Genomic DNA, 20546 nt, shown 5'->3' with positions numbered 1-20546 from the left:
TTCTATTGGCCAACACCAATCATGCAGTTCTATGTACCAACAGTAGGTGACATCACACTATTAGAGTCTACAGCCCAACCCAGTTACTGTCTAGTTCCAGTGGAGGCTGCTGAGGGGAGGACAGCTTATAATAATGTTTTTCATGTGTTTGATGCCATTCCATTCACTCCATCCCAGCAATTATTATGAGCCGTCCTCCCCTCAGCAGCCTCCACTGGTCTAGTCAACTGTCTATAATCTCGAGATTTACCGTCTCTCCAGAGCTCCGACACAAACTTGTCAGTGGACTGGTTGAGCAGCGTGGCCACGTTGTCATTCAGGGGGTCCATGTTCTTCATCAGCCACTCATCTGCCTTGTAGTCCACCTGGGGAGGGGGGGGGAGAGGAACCATTTTGTGATCACATAGCTGACCTTTCAAGAAGTTGTGGTTTTACCAATTTGCTCGGGTTCAAGATAAATTATTAGGGTTGCAAAATTCTAGCAGAATTCGCTGGTTTTTCCGAAGTTCCGGTTGGAGGATCTCTGAAAACCCTAAGAACTTGAATAAAGTTCCCCGAATTGTGCAACCCAATTAGAGATTGATAGATTCCCCCACACGAGTGGTAACTGACCTTTCCAGCGTAGTGGATGATGCAGAAGTCGGCAGAGTCCTTGAGTTTCTTGGGCTTCTGGAACTTGGGGTTGTTGCCCTGCTCCTGAACCACCTTCTCCACAAAGCTCTTGTCTGTGGCCTTGGGGAACCAGCACTCTTCATCCAGCAAAGCCAGCACACCAGGAGGACTGGCCTAGGAACAGCAAAGGGGGACAAAAAAAAGACAGAAAGAGAAAGACTAAGCTATTGTGGAGACACTAATTCGGTGCATGTTGGCTTGTGCAGGACATTTAAAACATGCTAACTTTATTGACTTGCATTGGTTTTGGGAAAAAATGCTAAGTTAATTTGGTGACAGTCGCCAGGTAAATGAAACCAAATAATGGATTGCTGTTTATGCTTGTCCAAAGACTGGTTAATTGTTTTAGTGTAATTTGGAACAGAACAAATCACATAAGCCTCAGGCCCATTAGGGAAGAGGAGGTAGTGGCGATATACTTACATGCTTCTCGATGAGGTCGATGCAGGGCTGCAGGTCCAGGCCGAAGTCGATGAAGCTCCACTCGATGCCCTCCCTCTGGTACTCCTCCTGCTCCAGGACGAACATGGTGTGGTTGAACAGCTGCTGCAGCTTCTCGTTGGTGTAGTTGATGCACAGCTGCTCAAATGAGTTCAGCTACATGGGAAAAGACAGAAGGTACACATTAATTAGACCTTTTTGGCGAGAACTCAGAAATGAAAAGTTTCTTAATGTGAGAAAGCAGTAAAGATCTAACTAAAAAATAGATTAAGATGTGTTTTGAAAACCATTGGCAATCAATGACCACTCATGCCAATCCATTGTTTGTATTCAATGACCAACCAAAAACATACCTCTTTTCCACAATCTTACCTCAAAGATCTCAAAGCCAGCGATGTCCAGGATGCCGATGAAGGAGGCTCCCTGTCTCTTGGTCTTGTCCAGGGCCTTGTTGATCCTCATCACTAGCCAGCGGAACATCCTCTCGTAGGAGGCCTTGGCCAGGGCTTCCACCGCAAACTCAGCCTGCTCCTGGGTCTGGGCCTTCTGAACGTAGTCCCTGCCTACCTTGATCCTGGGGGACAGGATGGCCCGGGTGAAGTCGGTCACGTTCATGCCCAGCAGGTGGCACACTTTCTGGGCCGCTGAGGGAGAGAGAAAGGGGTGGGTGAGTGGGTGGTGCTGGATGAATGGAGAAGGGATTGTAGAAGCTATGAAGGAGGGTTGCAGGAGACAAAGTCTCATTAAGGACCCAAGTGGCGGAGTAGAGGGTACACACTTTTGTTCTAACCCAGCACTAACGCATTTGATTCAATTAAATCACAGAGCTCATGATTAGTAGAAACAGGTGTGTTAGTGCAGGACTAAAACAAAAATTAACCCAGTACCGATCCTGGTGGAACCCCAGAAATGATTAGTGAAGTACCTGTATCGTCAGGCATGGAGGCCTGGTCAGAGTTACGCTCCTTCTTGAAGCTCATGTTCCCCAGCTGGAGCACGGCAGACACAGTCTTCAGAAGACCTGAGGGAGAACAGCATCATCAACCAACCAACCAAACAATCATTAGTTATTTACATAAATTGCATTGATCTGGAAAAAGTATTTGAACACTGTAGTATTACAGTATTATAGGCTAAGAATCAGGTGTGACAGAGGGGAGTCAGTGTACCTATCCGCTCCTCCTCTGGGATGCTCATGATGTTGAAGGCGTCCATGGTCTCCACAAACAGGTCATGGTCCTGCTGACCAGGGATGGTCACGTTCCCGTAGGTCAGGAAGCGGTAGTTCTTGTAGTCCTCCAGACATAGCTCGGCTGGTTAGAGAGACATAACGTTATAAGCCTTACTATAAGATACTATAAAAAGGCTCATACATGCTTATTAGTTATTACAAGTTATAAAGCATTATAACTGCAGGCTTTAAGTGTTAAAATCAAAACGTATTTTACAGTCCAACCATTACACTTATAATAAATGGGCAGCATGTAGCCTAGCGGTTAAGAGCGTTGGGCCAGTAACCTAAAGGTTGTTGGTTCGACCTGGCCTTGAGCAAGGAACTTAACCCTCATTTCTCCTCTAAGTCGCTTTGGATAAGTGTGTCTGCTAAATGAGGCAAACGTAATATCCCCTCAAAACATTTTTTTTACATAGCATAACAATTTATATATAATTAGTTTGTTGCTCACTCACAGCGCATTTTCTCCCCAGCCCCTGTGAGCATGTAGTAGAAGATATGGAAGGCTCTTTCATCCTTAGCCTGTCGGATGGCTCTCGACTTTTCCAGCAGATCTGCAACAACGTTCGTCAAGAAAAAAAAAAGAAAAAACACTACCGACAACACATAAGTTGTGGAATATTGTACGTTAAAGCTAGAATCCTTAGTTGCTACATAGATTTTTGGACTTAGAAATGTATGATATATAACCATTGATTCTTGAAGAATAACTTATAAATGCCTCATGAGCTTAGTTCACTTGCGTTGCACCATCAGAACCCAAGATAAGCTTGTTTGACTCAAATGTTTGTAAACCATGTAAATGTTAAACACTGTATAGCTTCAAGACATGGTTAAAACTAAAATGTTGCTATCATGGATGGTCAGTCCTTGCATCCATAGCTCTATCCATGAATTTGAGAGTGGTTATATTTATCCAGGCCCATCCCTCAACTTTTTACCAAAACAGAGGCGGGGTGTCCGCTTTGTTATCGTTTCAACTAAGGATTCTAGCTTGAAGACTATGTCCTTCAAGAATTATGAAGACTCATTGATTAAAAGGATACAAGTTTCAATGTTGGCTCCCACAATGTATCCATTGACGTCAAAGTTGATCCGGATAAACTTCCCCTAGAAAGAGTGAGAAAGCGAGGAGGAGAAATCTGTAATTTGTATGACCAGGTGGCAGTGGATCCAGTTACAGTCAATACTGGTCTCTAGTCATTACCATCACCACATAATTGCGAAGATGGTAAAAAAAGGTTCTTACAAATCTGGAGGAGTTGTCATTCTTGACCGTCTTGCCGTTTCCGAAGGCCTCTAGGATGGGGTTAGCCTGCAGAAGCTGTTTCTCTAGCTCCCCCTGGTGACAAAAACATGTACATACAGTATATTCACATACATATAAATATATTCACACATATACCAAATGTTAACATAATTATGGCTGGCAGGATGACTCAACATGAGCATTCATTCAGTAAGGTGCTTCAACTACTTCATTCATTGCTGCAAGCATTGCATTTCATCTTGTCGAGAAGCATTGGGATCACCTGCTTGACTCCATGTGTTAATCGTGGAACTACAGCAATGTTACGCACATTTTATTAGGTACACCCATCTAGTACCGGGTTGGACCCCCTCTTTGCCTCCAGAACAGCCTGAATTATTCAGGGCATGGACTCTACAAGGTGTGGCGTTCAAACGTTGCTCAATTGGTATCAAGGGAACTAATTGCCAGGAAAAAAAACATTCCCCACACCAGTACACCACCTCCACCAGCCTGTACCGTTGACACCAGGCAGGATGGGGCCATGGACTGCTGCTTACGCCAAACCCTGATTCTGCCATCAGCATGACGCAACAGGAACCAGAATTCATTGGACCAGGCTATGCTTTTCCACTCCTCAATTGTCCAGCATTGGTGATAGAGCGCCCACTGATAGGAGTGGAACTCCGTGTGGTCGTCTGTTGCAATAGCCAATCCGTGACAAGACCGACGAGTTGTGCGTTCCGAGATGCCATTCTGTACACTACTGTTGTACTGCGCCGTTATTTGTCCGTTTGTGGCCCGCCTGTTAGCTTGCACGATTCTTGCCATTCTCCTTCGACCTCTCATCAATGAGCTGTTTTCACCCACAAGACTGCCGCTGAATGGATGTTTTTTGTTTTTCGCACCTTTTTCGGTAAATATTAGACGCTGTCGTGCGTGAAAAGCCCAGGAGGCCGGCCGTTTGAGATACTGGAACCGGGGTGCCTGGCACCGATAATCATACCACACTCAAAGTCGCTTAGGTCACTCGATTTGATCAGTCTAATTTGCAATCGAACAGTAACTGAATGCCCGTCTGCCTGCTTTATATAGCAAGCCACAGTCACGTGACTCACTGTCTGTAGGAGCGAACCATTTTCGTGAACGGGGTGGAGTACCTAAAACTGGCCACTGAGTATGCCGCCTTATATCAGTGTTCATAATAGACGTATATAATTAGCAGGTGTGCGTCGCTGTAAGCAGTAAACAGGATATGCTACCATTATAATACTTCCTTGGTTTGTATGACCCCAGTGAAGCTATAGTTTCCTAATAAACCCATACACTCATTCATGTTAAATATTCCAGATTCCGACTCAGACCTGTTGCCCAAGTACAAGCCCACACACTCCCCCGTCCCGACCACAAGCCCAGCCCACACACTCCCCCGTCCCGACCACAAGCCCAGCCCACACACTCTCCCATCCACAAGCCCAGCCCACACACAAGCCCAGCCCACACACGCCACCGTCCCGACCACAAGCCCAGCCCACGCAAGCACAAAAGATGCTAAGCATTTAAAGCATTTTCGAAAGAATTTGAGATAATCTCAGAGATTCCAAGATAGCACATAGGCGTTTAACAACCAAAACGGCAGATTAATCAGCTTTTGTTGTTTTGTTGACTGCCTGTTCTAAGACCAACCAGATCAGGTGGACAAACGCCAGGGTGTGGGGTGGAACAGTTCACTGTTATTGCAGTTCAGACAAACAAGAGTGGGTTACCCCTTCACTACTAGTGTGGCTTGACTCATGAGAACTTTGCTGAGGGCTAAACACCTGCTAACTACATACAACTTAAATGGGATTCTAGGGCTGCGTTTACACAGCGGCCCAATTCGGATATTTCTTTCACACTACATATCAGATCTTTTTCAGAGCTGATCTGATTGGTCAAAAGACCATTAGTGAGAAAAAAAAGATCAGAATTGGGCAGCCTGTGTAAACGCAGTCCGAAGCATTGTTACTTGGTCTGCTTCACTATGCGGTAATTTGAAATATCATGCAGTACTCTTTTCAACCTAAATCTAAGGTATAACATATGAGGATCCTTCATCACACCTCAAATACGTCCTTTCACCTGTACATTACACCACCACACAGCTTGCAGACAGACAGACTGACTGCAGTTAGTAGAACATACATGTACATGAAGGGAAAGATAACTGGCGAGCGGGGAAGATGGCGAGCGAGAGGGAGAGATTAACTCACATGTGCCAATGCTGCACCCTAGAGATGGGGAACGATGGATAAAGAGAGAAAGAGAGTTTAACACAAGTACTAGCGTAAAAACTCAGTGTCACGCAACTGGAAGGGACTGTAATGACTCTCAAATGGCCCCTATTCATAAAGTGTCTCAGTAGGAGACAGTGCTGATCAAGGATCAGGTCGCCCCGTCCATGTACATTTTGCCCATAGTGAGAGCTAAAATGCAAAAACTGGTCCTAGATCAGCACGCTTTATGAATACGGGCCCTGGTGACTGCAGGGAGGCGAGGCAGGCAGGTCCGGGCCTGAAACAGGAATGTTAGGAATACGGAACAACTACCCTGACTCAGAGAATAACTACAGGGGGATGAGAACATGAACAGCGGAACAGGAAAACTAGAGGACAGAGAATGGAAGTGTAGGAAGAAGGCAAGTGAGGAGGTAAAAAGGAGGGCTGGTACTGACCTGGTCTTTCTTGGACTTAAAGGAAGACGCAACGTGTGCCAGATACTGGATAACTTTCTTGGTGTTCTCAGTCTTTCCAGCTCCTGATTCTCCTCTGTAGGAAAGAAGAGAGAAAAAGGGACAAGGAGAGAAATGAGGGAGGGAGAGATTACAGGAGTTGCTGATTGAAGATGGGAACAGACGGCAAAAGACAAATCTCATAGGAGCTAGACAATATGCATAAATAAAAACACAGGCAAGATTTTGATCAGAGACATGGCTTACGTGCAGAGGATGGACTGATCCTCACGATCTGAAATAGAAGATAGAAAATACATGTGAGTGTGTGCGCGAGGTTATACAGTGAGGGAAATAAGTATTTGATCCCCTGCTGATTTTGTACGTTTGCCCACTGACAAAGAAATGATCAGTCTATAATTTGAATGGTAGGTTTATTTGAACAGTGAGAGACAGAATAACAAAAAAATCCAGAAAAAAGCATGTCAAAAATGTTATAAATTGATTTGCATTTTAAATGAGGGAAATAAGTATTTGACCCCTCTGCAAAACATGACTTCGTACTTGGTGGCAAAAACCTTGTTGGCAATCACAGAGGTCAGACGTTTCTTGTAGTTGGCCACCAGGTTTGCACACATCTCAGGAGGGATTTTGTCCCACCCCTCTTTGCAGATCTTCTCCAAGTCATTAAGGTTTCGAGGCTGACGTTTGGCAACTCGAACCTTCAGCTCCCTCCACAGATTTTCTATGGGATTAAGGTCTGGAGACTGGCTTGGCCACTCCAGGACCTTAATGTGCTTCTTCTTGAGCCACTCCTTTGTTGCCTTGGCCGTGTGTTTTGGGTCATTGTCATGCTGGAATTCCCATCCACGACCCACTTTCAATGCCCTGGCTGAGGTTCTCACCCAAGATTTGACGGTACATGGCCCCGTCCATCGTCCCTTTGAGGCGGTGAAGTTGTCCTGTCCCCTTAGCAGAAAAACACCCCCAAAGCATAATGTTTCCACCTCCATGTTTGACGGTGGGGATGGTGTTCTTGGGGTCATAGGCAGCATTCCTCCTCCTCCTAACACGCCGAGTGAGTTGATGCCAAAGAGCTCGATTTTGGTCTCATCTGACCACAACACTTTCACCCAGTTCTCCTCTGAATCATTCAGATGTTGATTGGCAAACTTCAGACAGGCCTGTATATGTGCTTTCTTGAGCAGGGGGACCTTGCGGGCGCTGCAGGATTTCAGTCCTTCATTGTTTTCTTGGTGACTATGGTTGCAGCTGCCTTGAGATCATTGACAAGATCCTCCCGTGTAGTTCTGGGCTGATTCCTCACCGTTCTCATGATCATTGCAACTCCACGAGGTGAGATCTTGCATGGAGCCCCAGGCCAAGGGAGATTGACAGTTCTTTTGTGTTTCTTCCATTTGCGAATAATCGCACCAACTGTTGTCACCTTCTCACCAAGCTGTTTGGCGATGGTCTTGTAGCCCATTCCAGCCTTGTGTAGGTCTACAATCTTGTCCCTGACATCCTTGGAGAGCTCTTTGGTCTTGGCCATGGTGGAGAGTTTGGAATCTGATTGATTGATTGCTTCTGTGGACAGGTGTCTTTTATACAGGTAACAAGCTGAGATTAGGAGCACTCCCTTTAAGAGTGTGCTCCTAATCTCAGCTCGTTACCTGTATAAAAATACACCTGGGAGCCAGAAATCTTTGATTGAGAGGGGGTCAAATACTTATTTCCCTCATTAAAATGCAAATCAATTTATAACATTTGACATGCGTGTTTCTGGATTTTTTTGTTGTTATTCTGTCTCTCACTGTTCAAATAAACCTACCATTCAAATTATAGACTGATCATTTCTTTGTCAGTGGGCAAACGTACAAAATCAGCAGGGGATCAAATACTTTTTTTCCCCCCTCACTGTAGGTGTGAGTGTGTGTGTAGCACAGGTGTGTGTGTGTGTGTCATCACACTCTCTCACCCTGCATCATACTCCTGTAAGCGTTGTCTGTGATGGCGTAGATGTGAGGGGGCATCTCGTGTCTCTTCTTGCCCTTGTACATCTCAATGATGTTCTCCGAGTAGATGGGCAGGTACTTGTAGGGGTTTATCACCACACAGAAGAGGCCAGAGTACGTCTGAAAGGTACAAGAGAAGGAAATTTCAGCAGACAGGCAACACTAACCATCTATACCAACATTCTGATCCAAATGTCTCACAATATGTCAAAAGGTTAAGGTGAATAATATACTGTTACATCATTGGTCGTCCAGAGTGCTGTGTATTTATCCTACTGTATACAGACATTTAAATTGTTCTGAATAAGAGTCTGCTCAATTATTACATTTTACTGTATACATGTGTTATTTTACACGTATGTATGCGGATGGTGTATTTATGTAAATATGGGCACATGAAGCACGTAAAACACTCACGTAGATGAGGCCAGAGTAGTACCTCTCCTTGAGGTTGTGCAGCACTGAGGCCTCGTTCAAACACGTGAGCTCGGCCATGTCCTCCACCTTACTGAACTTGGGAGGGTTCATCTTCTGGATATCGTCTTTATTTACTGTCACCTTCTTGCCTGTATCGGCTAGCTCCACCACGCACACCTCTCCCTGCTCTTCCTTGACGGAGCCGGTCACGAACCCCAGCGTCTCCGAAGGGACCCATACTAGCTTCTTGGTGGCCCAGTCGGCCTGGTCTAGGGGGTTGGCGACCTTACCGCCGTCTCTGTAGAGGAACTTGTCCGCTTCCGACATGGTGGCTGTAGAACAAAGATAATAACAACGATAAGACAACACACCACCCAGGAATTAGGATGGGGAAAGGAAAGTGAAACAGAACATCGTGGCTGTAGGGTGGAGAGGAAAAATATGTCATGGAAACGCCCAGTGAAAAATAATTAATTGATGATCATGGTTTGGGCCAGGAGTTTGTCATGAACTCATGACCAGACCTATAGAGAGTTTTGCCTCTCCCTGTACAATAATTTATTTGCTTCTGACATGGCTGTAGGATGGAAAGGGAAAATAGGACAAGTCTTGTAAGCTTCCAGAGAAAAATGCAGACGTACTGAGCTAACCTAATAGATTGTTACGGCCCAGCAAACTTTTGGTCGAAATGCCTTCCTTTAAAGTGAGGGGCGCTCAAAACGGTATGCAGGTGCAGTTCGGGCCTTTATAAATGACAAACGGTACAGTTCAACTGATGTAATTATTTTGGTCATACGGCTTCCCATTCCTATGGATTTCATACCTTAGAGACAAAGTTTGAGTGAAACAATTAAGCATATAATTCACTCAACCCGTTTAAGTTCAGGTCATATGCACAGCATGGTCCTAAAATGGACCTATATCAAATTACTGTAACCATTTCAGAGCATGTGGTCATTGTTGAGAACGCTGAACATGAGCTTGTTATAAAGGTTAAACATGCGATTCCCATTTGCTGAAAATGCATTGCTATGCGTGAAGTAAACATGCGTTACGTGAAACGTGGCTTCTCAGGAATATTTGCGTTATCTGCCACGTATGAAAGGATGCGCACATCCGCAGGCCCGCGCTCACGCACGGCTGCACGCTAGAGGTCGTACTATGAGGATGTATTACGAGGATGATCCTCTGTAAGCTTGGTAGATTGTCTCATGAGACATAAGAGGTGTTATGGACTGCCTTTGCCAAACAAACTGGATCAGACTCTAAAATGGGTTGTGACAATCAGGAATAGTGCATGCACACGTCATTGGATTCCCACACACACACAGTGAGACAGACACACACATTTCTATTGTGACCTTTGGCCCTTACAAGCTGGTCTTTCTCACTACTGCTGCCCTCTACAAGACGAGACAACTTCTGGGCATTGACCTGGTGCTCCCTACACAGATACAGTCATGTGTCTCTCCAATCTCTCCCTCCACTGTTCCATACATGCATCTTACACCCCCCCCCTCCCTCGTTTACCTGGCCATCCCATCTTCCAACCAGGGTCACATTCTCGTTCTGATATTCCTTCATTTTTATGGATTGTGTGTGTACTTTTTTTTTTGGAATCGCTAGGTATTACTGAACTGATGGAGCTGGAAACAAGCATTTCGCTGCACATGTGATAACATCTGCAAATCTGTGTACGCGACCGATAAACTGGCCCACTCATTAGAACAGGGAATTCCACAAATTTCCAAAACGTTCTCGTTTCGTCTTCCTATCCCCTAATTACCAAAACAGAACACTCCCACTATTGCTTGATGGCTATGCTTGATGAAGTTGACAATTCTTCTTAAAATGGACACTGGACAGTTGTGTACTTTAACACCACATAGCGTTCTCAGTATCATGTTCATCACCAAATGGAAGAAAATGGAATGAAACAGGAAGGGACTACCTGAACTTTGTCTAATAAGAAACGCTTGTTTTTAGTTTTCTGTTGCAAAATGTTTTGCTACAGTGTGCCCTAATGAATGCACCACAGCTGTAATTTATTACATAACGTTGTCTTAAGGACAGATAAAGAGCAGTGGACCAGTCAGAGGAAGACAAATGAGGGCTTCCTAACTTCATTTGAAGGGGAACAAAAAAACAGGACAGCCAGTGAGGAATGTCTGGAGCAAGTTTAGACAGATGTTTCATTATACTCAGCCACAGACAGACCACACCCTTAAGAACAGACGCCGTCACCATGTTAAATTGGTGAATACACAGACAGATTTGCATCTTAACCTAATACTTCCCCCTTCTATCACAGGGCCTGTATTCATAAAGCATCTCAGAGTAGCCACAGTGCTGATCTAGGATAAGGTCCCACCTGTCCATAATCGTATTCATTATGATTCAAAAGGCTGATCCTAGATCAGAACACCTAGACTGAGGCGCTTTATGAATACAGGCCCAGGTATTCTAGGTCAATTTCTATTTCTATCTGCTTGCGTATCTAGCTATGACCCTTTCAAGGGTGTGTGTGTACATACTCATTGGCCTCAGGCTACAAGTACAGACTACAACACCCAGTCGTAACCAGTTTTGGTAACATTGTAAAATCCATTCCAGGTCTGATCAATATCTTTAGGCTTACATAACCTGTACAGCAGGGTTCTTCAATTCCGATCCTGGAGGGCCGAGACACCTGTTTTTCATCCTCTCCTTCTAATCAGGGGCTAATTCAGACCTGGGACACCAGGTGAGTGCAATTAACTACCAGGTAGAAATAAAAAACAGAAGTGTTTCGGCCCTCCAGGACCGGAATTGAAGAACCCTGCTGTACATGGATGCCTTGTCCACCATTATAATTATATGCATTCTAGGCTGCGTTTACACAGGCAGCCCAATTCATCTCACCTATTTGTATTTTGACCAATTAGATCAGAACTGAAAAAGATCTGATGTGAAAAGATCTTAGGTGATTGATAAAAACACAATAAGTGGAAAAAATAACAGAATTGGGCTGCCTGTGTAAACGCTGCCTTATACTGGTTGAAGGCTGATGAGGCTGTGTCCAGATCTATCACCCTGATCAGGTCACCCATATTGCCTGAGGTGGTGACACTAAACAGTATGTGTCTCTAACCCCTGTGCCCCCTATCAGGGAGAACGTGTAAAATAATTGGGACAGAGAGAGGAGGGAGAGAAAGGGGGATAGAGGGATGAGAGAGAGGGATAGAGCGATAACATCCAGCTGGATAACATCCAGGTCTCTAAGTTCATTATAGGCTCAGACTGATGCTCTGATTAAAGACAGAGGGGGAGGAGGTGGATCACCTAAAGGATCTCTGTGTCCATGCGGTTGGCTGCCCACTACATGTGCCAGGACCAACACAGCAGGAGCGGACTACTAAACCAGAGTGACTACCCAGCTTAAATCAGGACTAATACAGGACTAACTGTTCCCACTCATAATGACCCATGCTAGCCTGATCCCAGATCTGTTTGTGCAGTCTCGCCAACTCCTTGTCCCTCAGACCAAACGTGACATTGAGTGACAAGAAGTTGGCCCAAACAGATCTGGTATCAGGCTAACCTCATGCACGTAAGCCCCATCTGAAACACATAGGAGGAATGGGTTCTCATGGGACACATGAGGAAATGCAGACAAGACGACCATAAGAATGTGAGACTTTCACATGAATCTGGGTTTTCAACAGCGAAGTGCTAACCGTGGGCCAACTGCCACAGGAAGTTGCTTAATATGGTGTTGCAGGGCTGACACATGCATTTCCTGAGGGTCTTATTGCCCAACTTCAATCAAAATGGACACTACTGACATCCACAATTGATGGTACCCATTATCATAGTGTTAGAGGATCAGAGAGTAAGCCCATACAGTGGGCTGTGACTGCCAAGGATTTCCTAGTCACCTTTCAACTCATATGACTGGCTTGTCAACTCAAATGACTAGTGTCAATTAAAGGGCAATTCAACCACTTTTCAACCTAATTTCCATAATCTCCAGCACAATACCAGTATCTACATGTGTGAAAAAGGCACATAAATATAAAGTTTAAAAGTTGCAGGAGATAATGAGGTTGAAAAGCTGCGGAATTGTCCTTTAACACAACTCCTTATCCATTCACACTTGAGGGATCCGGCATGGTTCGTCTTGCAGTTGCCCGATTAGATTTCTCTACATTGGGTCCAGATCTGGGTTCAAAAAGTATTTGAAAAGAGAAGGTCTGAAAATGCCAACTAGTCCTATAAACCAGCGACCCGGTAGCCAATGCTGTGTGGCCTGGTGGTTGGGAAACCCTGCTATAAATCCTGTATAGCAACTCATCCAACTCTGCTACCAACCAGTATTATTTACCTAGGTTATCCAGTCATTTTGGTTCAAAACTCTGTTGTTGTCAGACAGCATAATAAAGCCCTATAGCTCAAGCTGCTGCAGATGGAGGTGGCATGTGGCTGTCTGTGTTAAAAGGGCAGGGGAAGCCAAGCTAAAGACTGGATTGAATGGAGGCCAAGAAAACAAGTGCGAAGAGAGGCGTTGAAACATGTTGCTGAGGAGAGCAGGGCAGGTCTGTCAGAGCTAGACATTAGCCAGTGGTGACCTCATCAGACCTGGGTTCAAACAAACAGCATTTTGAAATCGTTCAAATACTAGCTGGGCTTAATTGCATGGCACAATGGAACCAATGGAATAGTCCCAACAGTGCAAACATCAGCCATCTGGCACTCCAGTTAGGCTTAATTCCCCCCTATTTAAAATCTTGACGTAACATAGTAAAAGTAAATTCAGGACACTCCAATTAGTATGATGTTACGTTTCGTATGGTATGTATTAATTTGTGGATGTCCATCATCCATTTCATATGATATGTTCCGAATTTCAATTTGTCGTTGGCAACGTTAGCTAGGTGGCTAATGTTAGATGGGGTTAGGGGTTAAGGTTAGCCAACATGCCAAGTAGTTGCAGAGTAGCTAAAAAGTAGTTGCGAAGTTGCTGAAACGTAAAAGCTGTCCGTGATGAGATTCGAACACACAACCTTTGGGTTGCTAGACATTCACGTTATATGCCCGCCCAACCACCCTACTTAATTTGTTGCCTTAAGTAACCATCTGTCTTATGTAACCATACCAAATGTAACATATCATACTAATTTCAGTCCCCCGGATTTACATTTACTATGTTACGTTTTGTCTATGAGACCAGGCTGTCTCTTATCTAGTTACTAGGAGTGTATGGCATTAACAATTGTAGTATCTAGAAAAAAAGGGTGGGGGAAGTGACTAAGCAAGTTGTGATTGCAGAACAGATATGTACTAATCATAATTCTATGTTAAGGTGTGTATGGTCTAGTGTCCAAGGAAGGACTAGATTCCTACCAGGAACATTGCATTCTGCTAAATCGCTTGAAGACAACCCAGTGGCCTGAGAAGGCCATTCACTGAACTGAATATAGGTTTGGCTCAACAATTGATAGTTGGATGCCACACCTTAACCATACGAAACACTCAACTTAAAAACAGGACCCAGTATTTCAGGTGCTAAAACCATTTGAATGAGTGCCTGCAAATTGTGTATCCTTAGGGCAGATCCATACCAGGGCTTGTGTGCATTTTGTGTTCTCACCAACCCATGGTCTCAAATTCCAACTTCAAACCAAGACAAGCAAACGTCAGATAAATTGCCAGTGTTGGGGAGCAGTGAACTACATTTAGTACAACTAGTAATTTAAAAATATTTTATATTTATAGGTGTGTGAAGTAGGCAAATGTATATTTTTCGTCATCAGACCTGCCTAATTCTCACTTATAAAAAATCTGAAAATGTCAGACTTCGAATTGCAAGAACGTTTCACTTTGGAGTCATATTTAAACAATGTGCATTCTACCCTTCAGTTAAGTAAACCATGTTTTTTGAGGGTAGCTTTAGTTAAGCTCAACTTCTTTCAGTGTGAAATAATTGGTTTAGTAAACTATATATTCAGAGTAGCTTCCCTAAAACAGTAAATTGGTCAACGTAAAGTGCACTACTACAGGGTTGATCGCTGTGGTTTTGAATAGCCACCAACTTTGGCAATCAGAGTATAGGATTGGACATTGGCTGGGTGTTGTCATTGTTAATTACTTATGACAAGGGGAAATAATTGTTTGTACAGGTAGCCTACAATTGGCATACCTCTGCAGATGTTGCCATCCAGGTTAGCTTTACTCAGTTGCTATAAGGTTAGCTATACTCAAATTGTCAGTGAAAGTTTGACAGGACTAATGTGAAAATACTAGAAAGAGAGTATCATTATTAAGTCCCATCAGCTAGCAATGTAGTTTGTAATCTGTCCAAGTGTCCCTTTGTTACTATCACCGACTACGTTCTCACCTGATGCAGTGACGACGCAGATTTAAAAGGCTACCTTGACGTCGAGTAGTGCGGTTGCTGCTGGACGCGTCACCCTTCGATCTAGATTCGCAATAAACCGCACGTAAAAAATATATATATTAAAAATAACCTACTTGTCTGTCGTCGTTCGTAGAGCATCCCACAACAGACTTCGAAGTAAGCACTAACATATTTTTAGAAGTAGATCTCATCCCACGAGGATTACAGCGGGATCGACAGATGGGTAACCTTGATAAAAACTTACCTTCTGCTCCGTTGCTCTATCGGTTTCCGTGTTTGCAAAGGCAACTCAATCCGCGCGACAGCAAACTCAAGAAAACGCTACAGCAGATTCGGCCCTTCTCAATTATCTACGTTTCTGTTGTCTCTGCGGCGGGCGTGGCTGAAATAGGGTGGGCATATCTAAACTATGATCCGCCCACTTTAACATTCACAGGTGAGAAGGGTCTGACTGTGACCCGCGTCCTGGCCAAGACTAGGGAAGAACCGGCAGGGAAACCCCGCCCCCTCTTGTATTGGCTCTTGGCTATTTACATTTACATTTGAGTCATTTAGCAGATGCGCTTATCCAGAGCGATTTACATGAGCAATGAAGTGCCTTGCTCAAGAGCACATCTGCAGATTTTTCACCTAGTCGGTTCAGGGATTCGAACCAGCGACCTTTCTGGCCCAACACTCTTAACTGCTAGGTTACCTGCCGCCCTTGTAGCATCTGCTACTTTAGTTCTCTTAACCTGACACGTTAATTATCCTAATCTGCTATGACAATTCTCCTAACCTGCTAGAACAAGGAAGTAGCCAGGCGCCATTAGAAGAGGCGACAGGGTTTCCCTGGGCGTTTTCTCCCTGGGCGGTTCAGAGCATGAGGGTCACAGTCAGACCATATTGCAGGTAGGTATTTGCACACCCCCTCCATGTATCAACCAACAACATCATAATGAGGTAGGAGAAGTACAGTGGGATTTGGAGGGATGATCATGCATATTGATAAGGTTGATTTGGTGAATTATCACTTTGTATTGTCAATTTCCAAAGAATAAACTACCAATACTTTAGCGCCATAGTCAAATATCTACCACTTATCTCCAGGAACAGTCACCCAGGCCAATAAATATAGCTATTAACAGATATGATTGTTATTTAACCATAATGGATGGTAAGGTTTGGGAAGGAGAGATGAAGAGGTGTTGCGACAGAAGGTGAGCATCTGGTCTGAGAGGACTGTGTGTGGAGAATGCAGGAACCTTGTCTGTACCTGCCCTTCCCGTGATGGAGGGGGGGACAGGTGGGGGAGACAGTAGAAGCTTTGAAACCTTTAGCTGTTGGGAACAGGGGTGTAGAAAAGTCTGATCTGCAGCCACGCCGAACATGGCCAGAGTGGGTGGGTGTCAATAAAGATACAATAATGGTCCTGTAGTAGCATTTCTTCATCAATGTGATTGAACACCTCACCATACAGTGTACACTTTTGCTTATTTTTATTATGTATTAAAAACTAGGTGAACATTTGCGTGCATTTGTCACACCCTGGCCGAGACAACTAAATTCAGTACCATAGATCCATCTACACACCCTAGGTTTACACCAAGCGCATAGAGGCCGCTGAATAACTCATAGCATAGGACACACAGGTTATTTTAGAATGGGCTTGAGTGGAAGTACATGGAATGAAAGTCTGAGACAGGTCACAGTTTATTTCTCTCTCCCAATTTCAACTTCCCTAAACCAAGTTCGCTCTACCCAGAGAGGAAGAGACAAAGTTAGAGGGTTTACACTCCCGTCAAACTGTGCACGATAAGCAGACCAACTGCCTTCCTGCCTTTTGGACGACTCCCATTGTTAGCCCAGAGACCATCTCGTCATTATATACAGTAGCTCTGTTCTACCATAGCAAAACAACATGGTGGGAGGATACAAAACAATCGAATCAAACAAAAACAGGTTTCCATGCAGGGAAAGCATTTCAACTAACTCAAATCATACTTCTCTTTGCAACCCAACCACTTCAAAGGCACAGCTTCCCCTGACTGGCCACACCTCAAACAAACTAAACAAGGATTATTAAGAGACAGGGAAATACAGGGAGCCAATCACGTTTCAATGAATCAGTTAACAGACTCAATTAGGAGCACCTGGGCCAGTGCATGCACTGTAATAATAGGGCATTCGTCACACCTGTGACATATTTATACAACTTTGTCACGCCATTAGAGAAGAATGAACGTCAAAGGTTGTGTTTACACAGGCAGCCCAATTCTAATATTTTTTCCATTAATTGGTCTTTTGACCAATCACATCAGATAATAATAATATGCCATTTAGCAGACGCTTTTATCCAAAGCGACTTAGTCATGTGTGCATACATTTTTACGTGTGGGCGGTCCCGGGAATCGAACCCACTACCCTGGCGTTACAAGCGCCATGCTCTACCAATTGAGCTACAGAGGATCACATTAAATATTAACGAAAAAAAGATCAGAATTGGGCTGCCAAGATGATATGAAGTGCCTCACAAACCGATCTGGTTAAAAAGCACACAAAAAAGATTCAGCAAGTATGAGTATGAAAACTAGCCCCAGTCATGATAGACTAATCCCCAATTCCCCAATGTAGGCGTTTTCATGACTTCTCTACCTAATACGGTCAGAGGGCCAGAGAACGAGTGAGTGAGAAAGAGAGCGGTAGGGAGGTGTGGTTCATTGTGTTTGTTCTGTGGTGTCAAGTTACTTTTACAACCCTGCTATTACCCCATCCCCTTCTCCTCTCCTTCAATCAGCCTGGCATCAAAGATGAACAGATATGCTGCAGCGGAGGGCAGACGTGTTGCAACAGTTGACACTAAAGTGAAAGAGAGATCGAGTAATCAGCCACCACTGACACATGCACATATGGTATATACACTTATTAATTACATATGGTATCTGCAGTTCAGGGTAGAACCAATTTTGTTAAACTGCAGGGGAATGCTATTATCTTGATAAAACCAACCTGACTCATCTTGAGTGTACTTACAGGTTATATGTAAGGAGGAATGTGTCTGTGATACAGTAGCTCACTTCACAGTATTCTTTTTCTCTGTGTGTGTCACTTCATTCTTAATATCCTGTTAGTCAATTTCTACCACCACAGTGCATGGTTTGATGTAACACTACATAGGTTATGATGAAACATCCTGTCATCAGCTTCTGGACAACATAGGACAAAACAGGTTAGAGAGCGTCATGGGACTTTTCATGGTAGTGGCTTTAACATACCATGTAGCGATATTAGTGCAGTAGGTCTACACATAGCAATACAATGAACGCCTCCAGAGAGAGAGAGAAGATCATGTTAGATCACTTTGCACAAGCATCCAAAGACTGTTATTGGAGGGAATGGTCATGTCAAGTCATGTAATGTGGTTGAGTAATTTCACTGAGGGGGAACTGTAGACGCAGCACCCAGAGATGTGGCGCGAGGGGGTTGGAGAGGGATGGATGATTTGGAAGCCGCTTCTGGACACATCCACCTCTGCTGTGTAGAGAGAGGGAGGTGTGGCACTGGCAAACTATGATGATTCAGTTGAGCAGTGTTGGGGTTTTCTCATCACGTTGAATGAAGAGGGCTCCCTCCTGTGGACAACTTCAGAAACTACAGGTACAGTAAAAGCAAAGTTTCCGGAGAAATCCTCTCCTCTACCGGTTATAAAATAGAAACAATGTTTGCATTATAATTTAGATTTATTATTCAGTATGCATTTTAACATTTCTTTAAATTGAAATTCCATCCCATACCATCTCCATTCTGTCTCCATAGGGCATCTTAAGGCAGATGCAAATAAAACAAAAATCTAATTTCCAACCAAGGAATTATTCTATATATTCATCAGTGCAAAATAGCAAAACCCAAGCTAATAAGAAAAAGGACAGTACAGTTCATCATTCACGTCTGTAATTAGAATTCTCCATTTTGATTTTTTCCCTTTTCGTTCAGTGTAAAAAAAAAAGCTATTTAAAAAAAGCCAGTGCTAAAACAAAACAAATAAATAATACAAAATTGGCAAAAAAAAACATTCAGTGCACGTTTGAATGGATTTAAGAGTCCAAGTTTTGCAGCAGAAAAACATTGACATAGAAATTATTTATTATATACATATTTATGAGTATTAACAGCTGTAAAGTATGTATAGTGTGTATATATAGTTATGTTAATTCTAAAAGAGGTCCATATTACAGAGTTTAGACTCAATTAAATTATTCTGTGACCATTTGAGAGGTTAGGGCAGGGGTGTCAAACTCATTCCAAGTCTGCAGGTTATTGGTTTTTCCTTTCAATTAAGAGCTAGAGAACCAGGTGAGGGAAGTTCTTTACTAATTAGTGACCTTAATTCATCAAGTAAAAGGGAGGAGTGAAAACCCGCAGACACTCTGCCCTCCGTGGAATGAGTTTGACACTTGTGGGTTAGGGAGTACACAGCAAGCATTAGGCTAGTAGGGAGGAGGGTGGTTTATATACTAAAAGTCCATTGGCAAAGTCTCCCCTCTCCATTGTTTTTAATGGGTTAAACTCAGGTTAAAAAGGCATTGTTATCCTCTGCTTGGAACAAGCATGGTGGAAACCATTGACACACACCTCTCTACACATTTTAATCTCGCTACTTCAACATCCAATTAATATACACTGAACAAAAATGTAAAACGCAACATGTAAAGTGTTGGTCCCATGTTTCATGAGCTGAAATAAAAGAACCCAGACATTTTCCATACTCTCATTTTGTGCACACATTTGTTAGATCCCTGTTAGTGAGCATTTGTCCTTTGCCAAGATAATCCAACCACCTGACAGGTGTGGCATATCAAGAAGCTGATTAAACAGCATGATCATTACACAGGTGCACCTTGTGCTGGGGACAATAAAAGGCCACTAAAATGTGCAGTTTTATCACACAACACAATCCACAGATGTCTCAAGTTGAGAGAGCGTGCAATTGGCATGCTGACTGCAGTAATGTCCACCAGAGCTGTTGCAAGAGAATTGAATGTTCATTTCTCTACCATAAGCTGCCTCCAACGTCGTTTTAGAGAATTTGGCAGTACGTACAACCGGCCTCACAACCGCAGACCACGTAGCCCAGGACCTCCACATTCGGCTTCTTCACCTGCGGGATCGTCTGAGACCAGCCTCCCGGACATCTGATGAAACTGAGGAGTATTTCTGTCTGTAATAAAGCCCTTTTGTGGGGAAAAAGTCATTCCGATTGGCTGGGCATGGCTCATCAGTGGGTGGGCCGGGCTCCCAAGTGGGTGGACCTATGCCCTCCCAGGCCCACCCATGGCTGCGCCCCTGCCCAGTCAAATCCATAGATTAGGGCCTAATGAATTTCAATTGACGGATTTCCTTTCATGAACTGTAACTCAGTAAAATTGTTGAAA

General features: G+C 43.9%; 1 protein-coding gene across 1 annotated transcript in view; it reads right to left on the bottom strand.

The window, feature by feature from the left end:
• Window positions 1-15316, bottom strand: part of LOC121554002 (myosin-9-like) — a 31463-nt gene extending 16147 nt beyond the window's left edge. The window contains 15 exon segments of the mRNA XM_045223352.1: window positions 251-365; window positions 613-786; window positions 1096-1269; window positions 1486-1757; window positions 2039-2134; window positions 2283-2426; window positions 2803-2901; window positions 3394-3457; window positions 3597-3689; window positions 5849-5866; window positions 6310-6403; window positions 6574-6601; window positions 8285-8441; window positions 8739-9070; window positions 15249-15316. Of these exon segments, the coding sequence (XP_045079287.1) occupies window positions 251-365; window positions 613-786; window positions 1096-1269; window positions 1486-1757; window positions 2039-2134; window positions 2283-2426; window positions 2803-2901; window positions 3394-3457; window positions 3597-3689; window positions 5849-5866; window positions 6310-6403; window positions 6574-6601; window positions 8285-8441; window positions 8739-9070; window positions 15249-15273 (1885 nt within the window). The 5' untranslated portion in view covers window positions 15274-15316.
• Window positions 15317-20546: the final 5230 nt, after the last annotated feature.

This window comes from Coregonus clupeaformis, chromosome 1, assembly GCF_020615455.1.
Source record: "Coregonus clupeaformis isolate EN_2021a chromosome 1, ASM2061545v1, whole genome shotgun sequence".
NCBI classification, from domain to species: domain Eukaryota; kingdom Metazoa; phylum Chordata; class Actinopteri; order Salmoniformes; family Salmonidae; genus Coregonus; species Coregonus clupeaformis.
The sequence above is the reverse complement of the archived record's forward strand: the minus strand, read 5'-3'. Positions and strand labels throughout refer to the sequence as shown.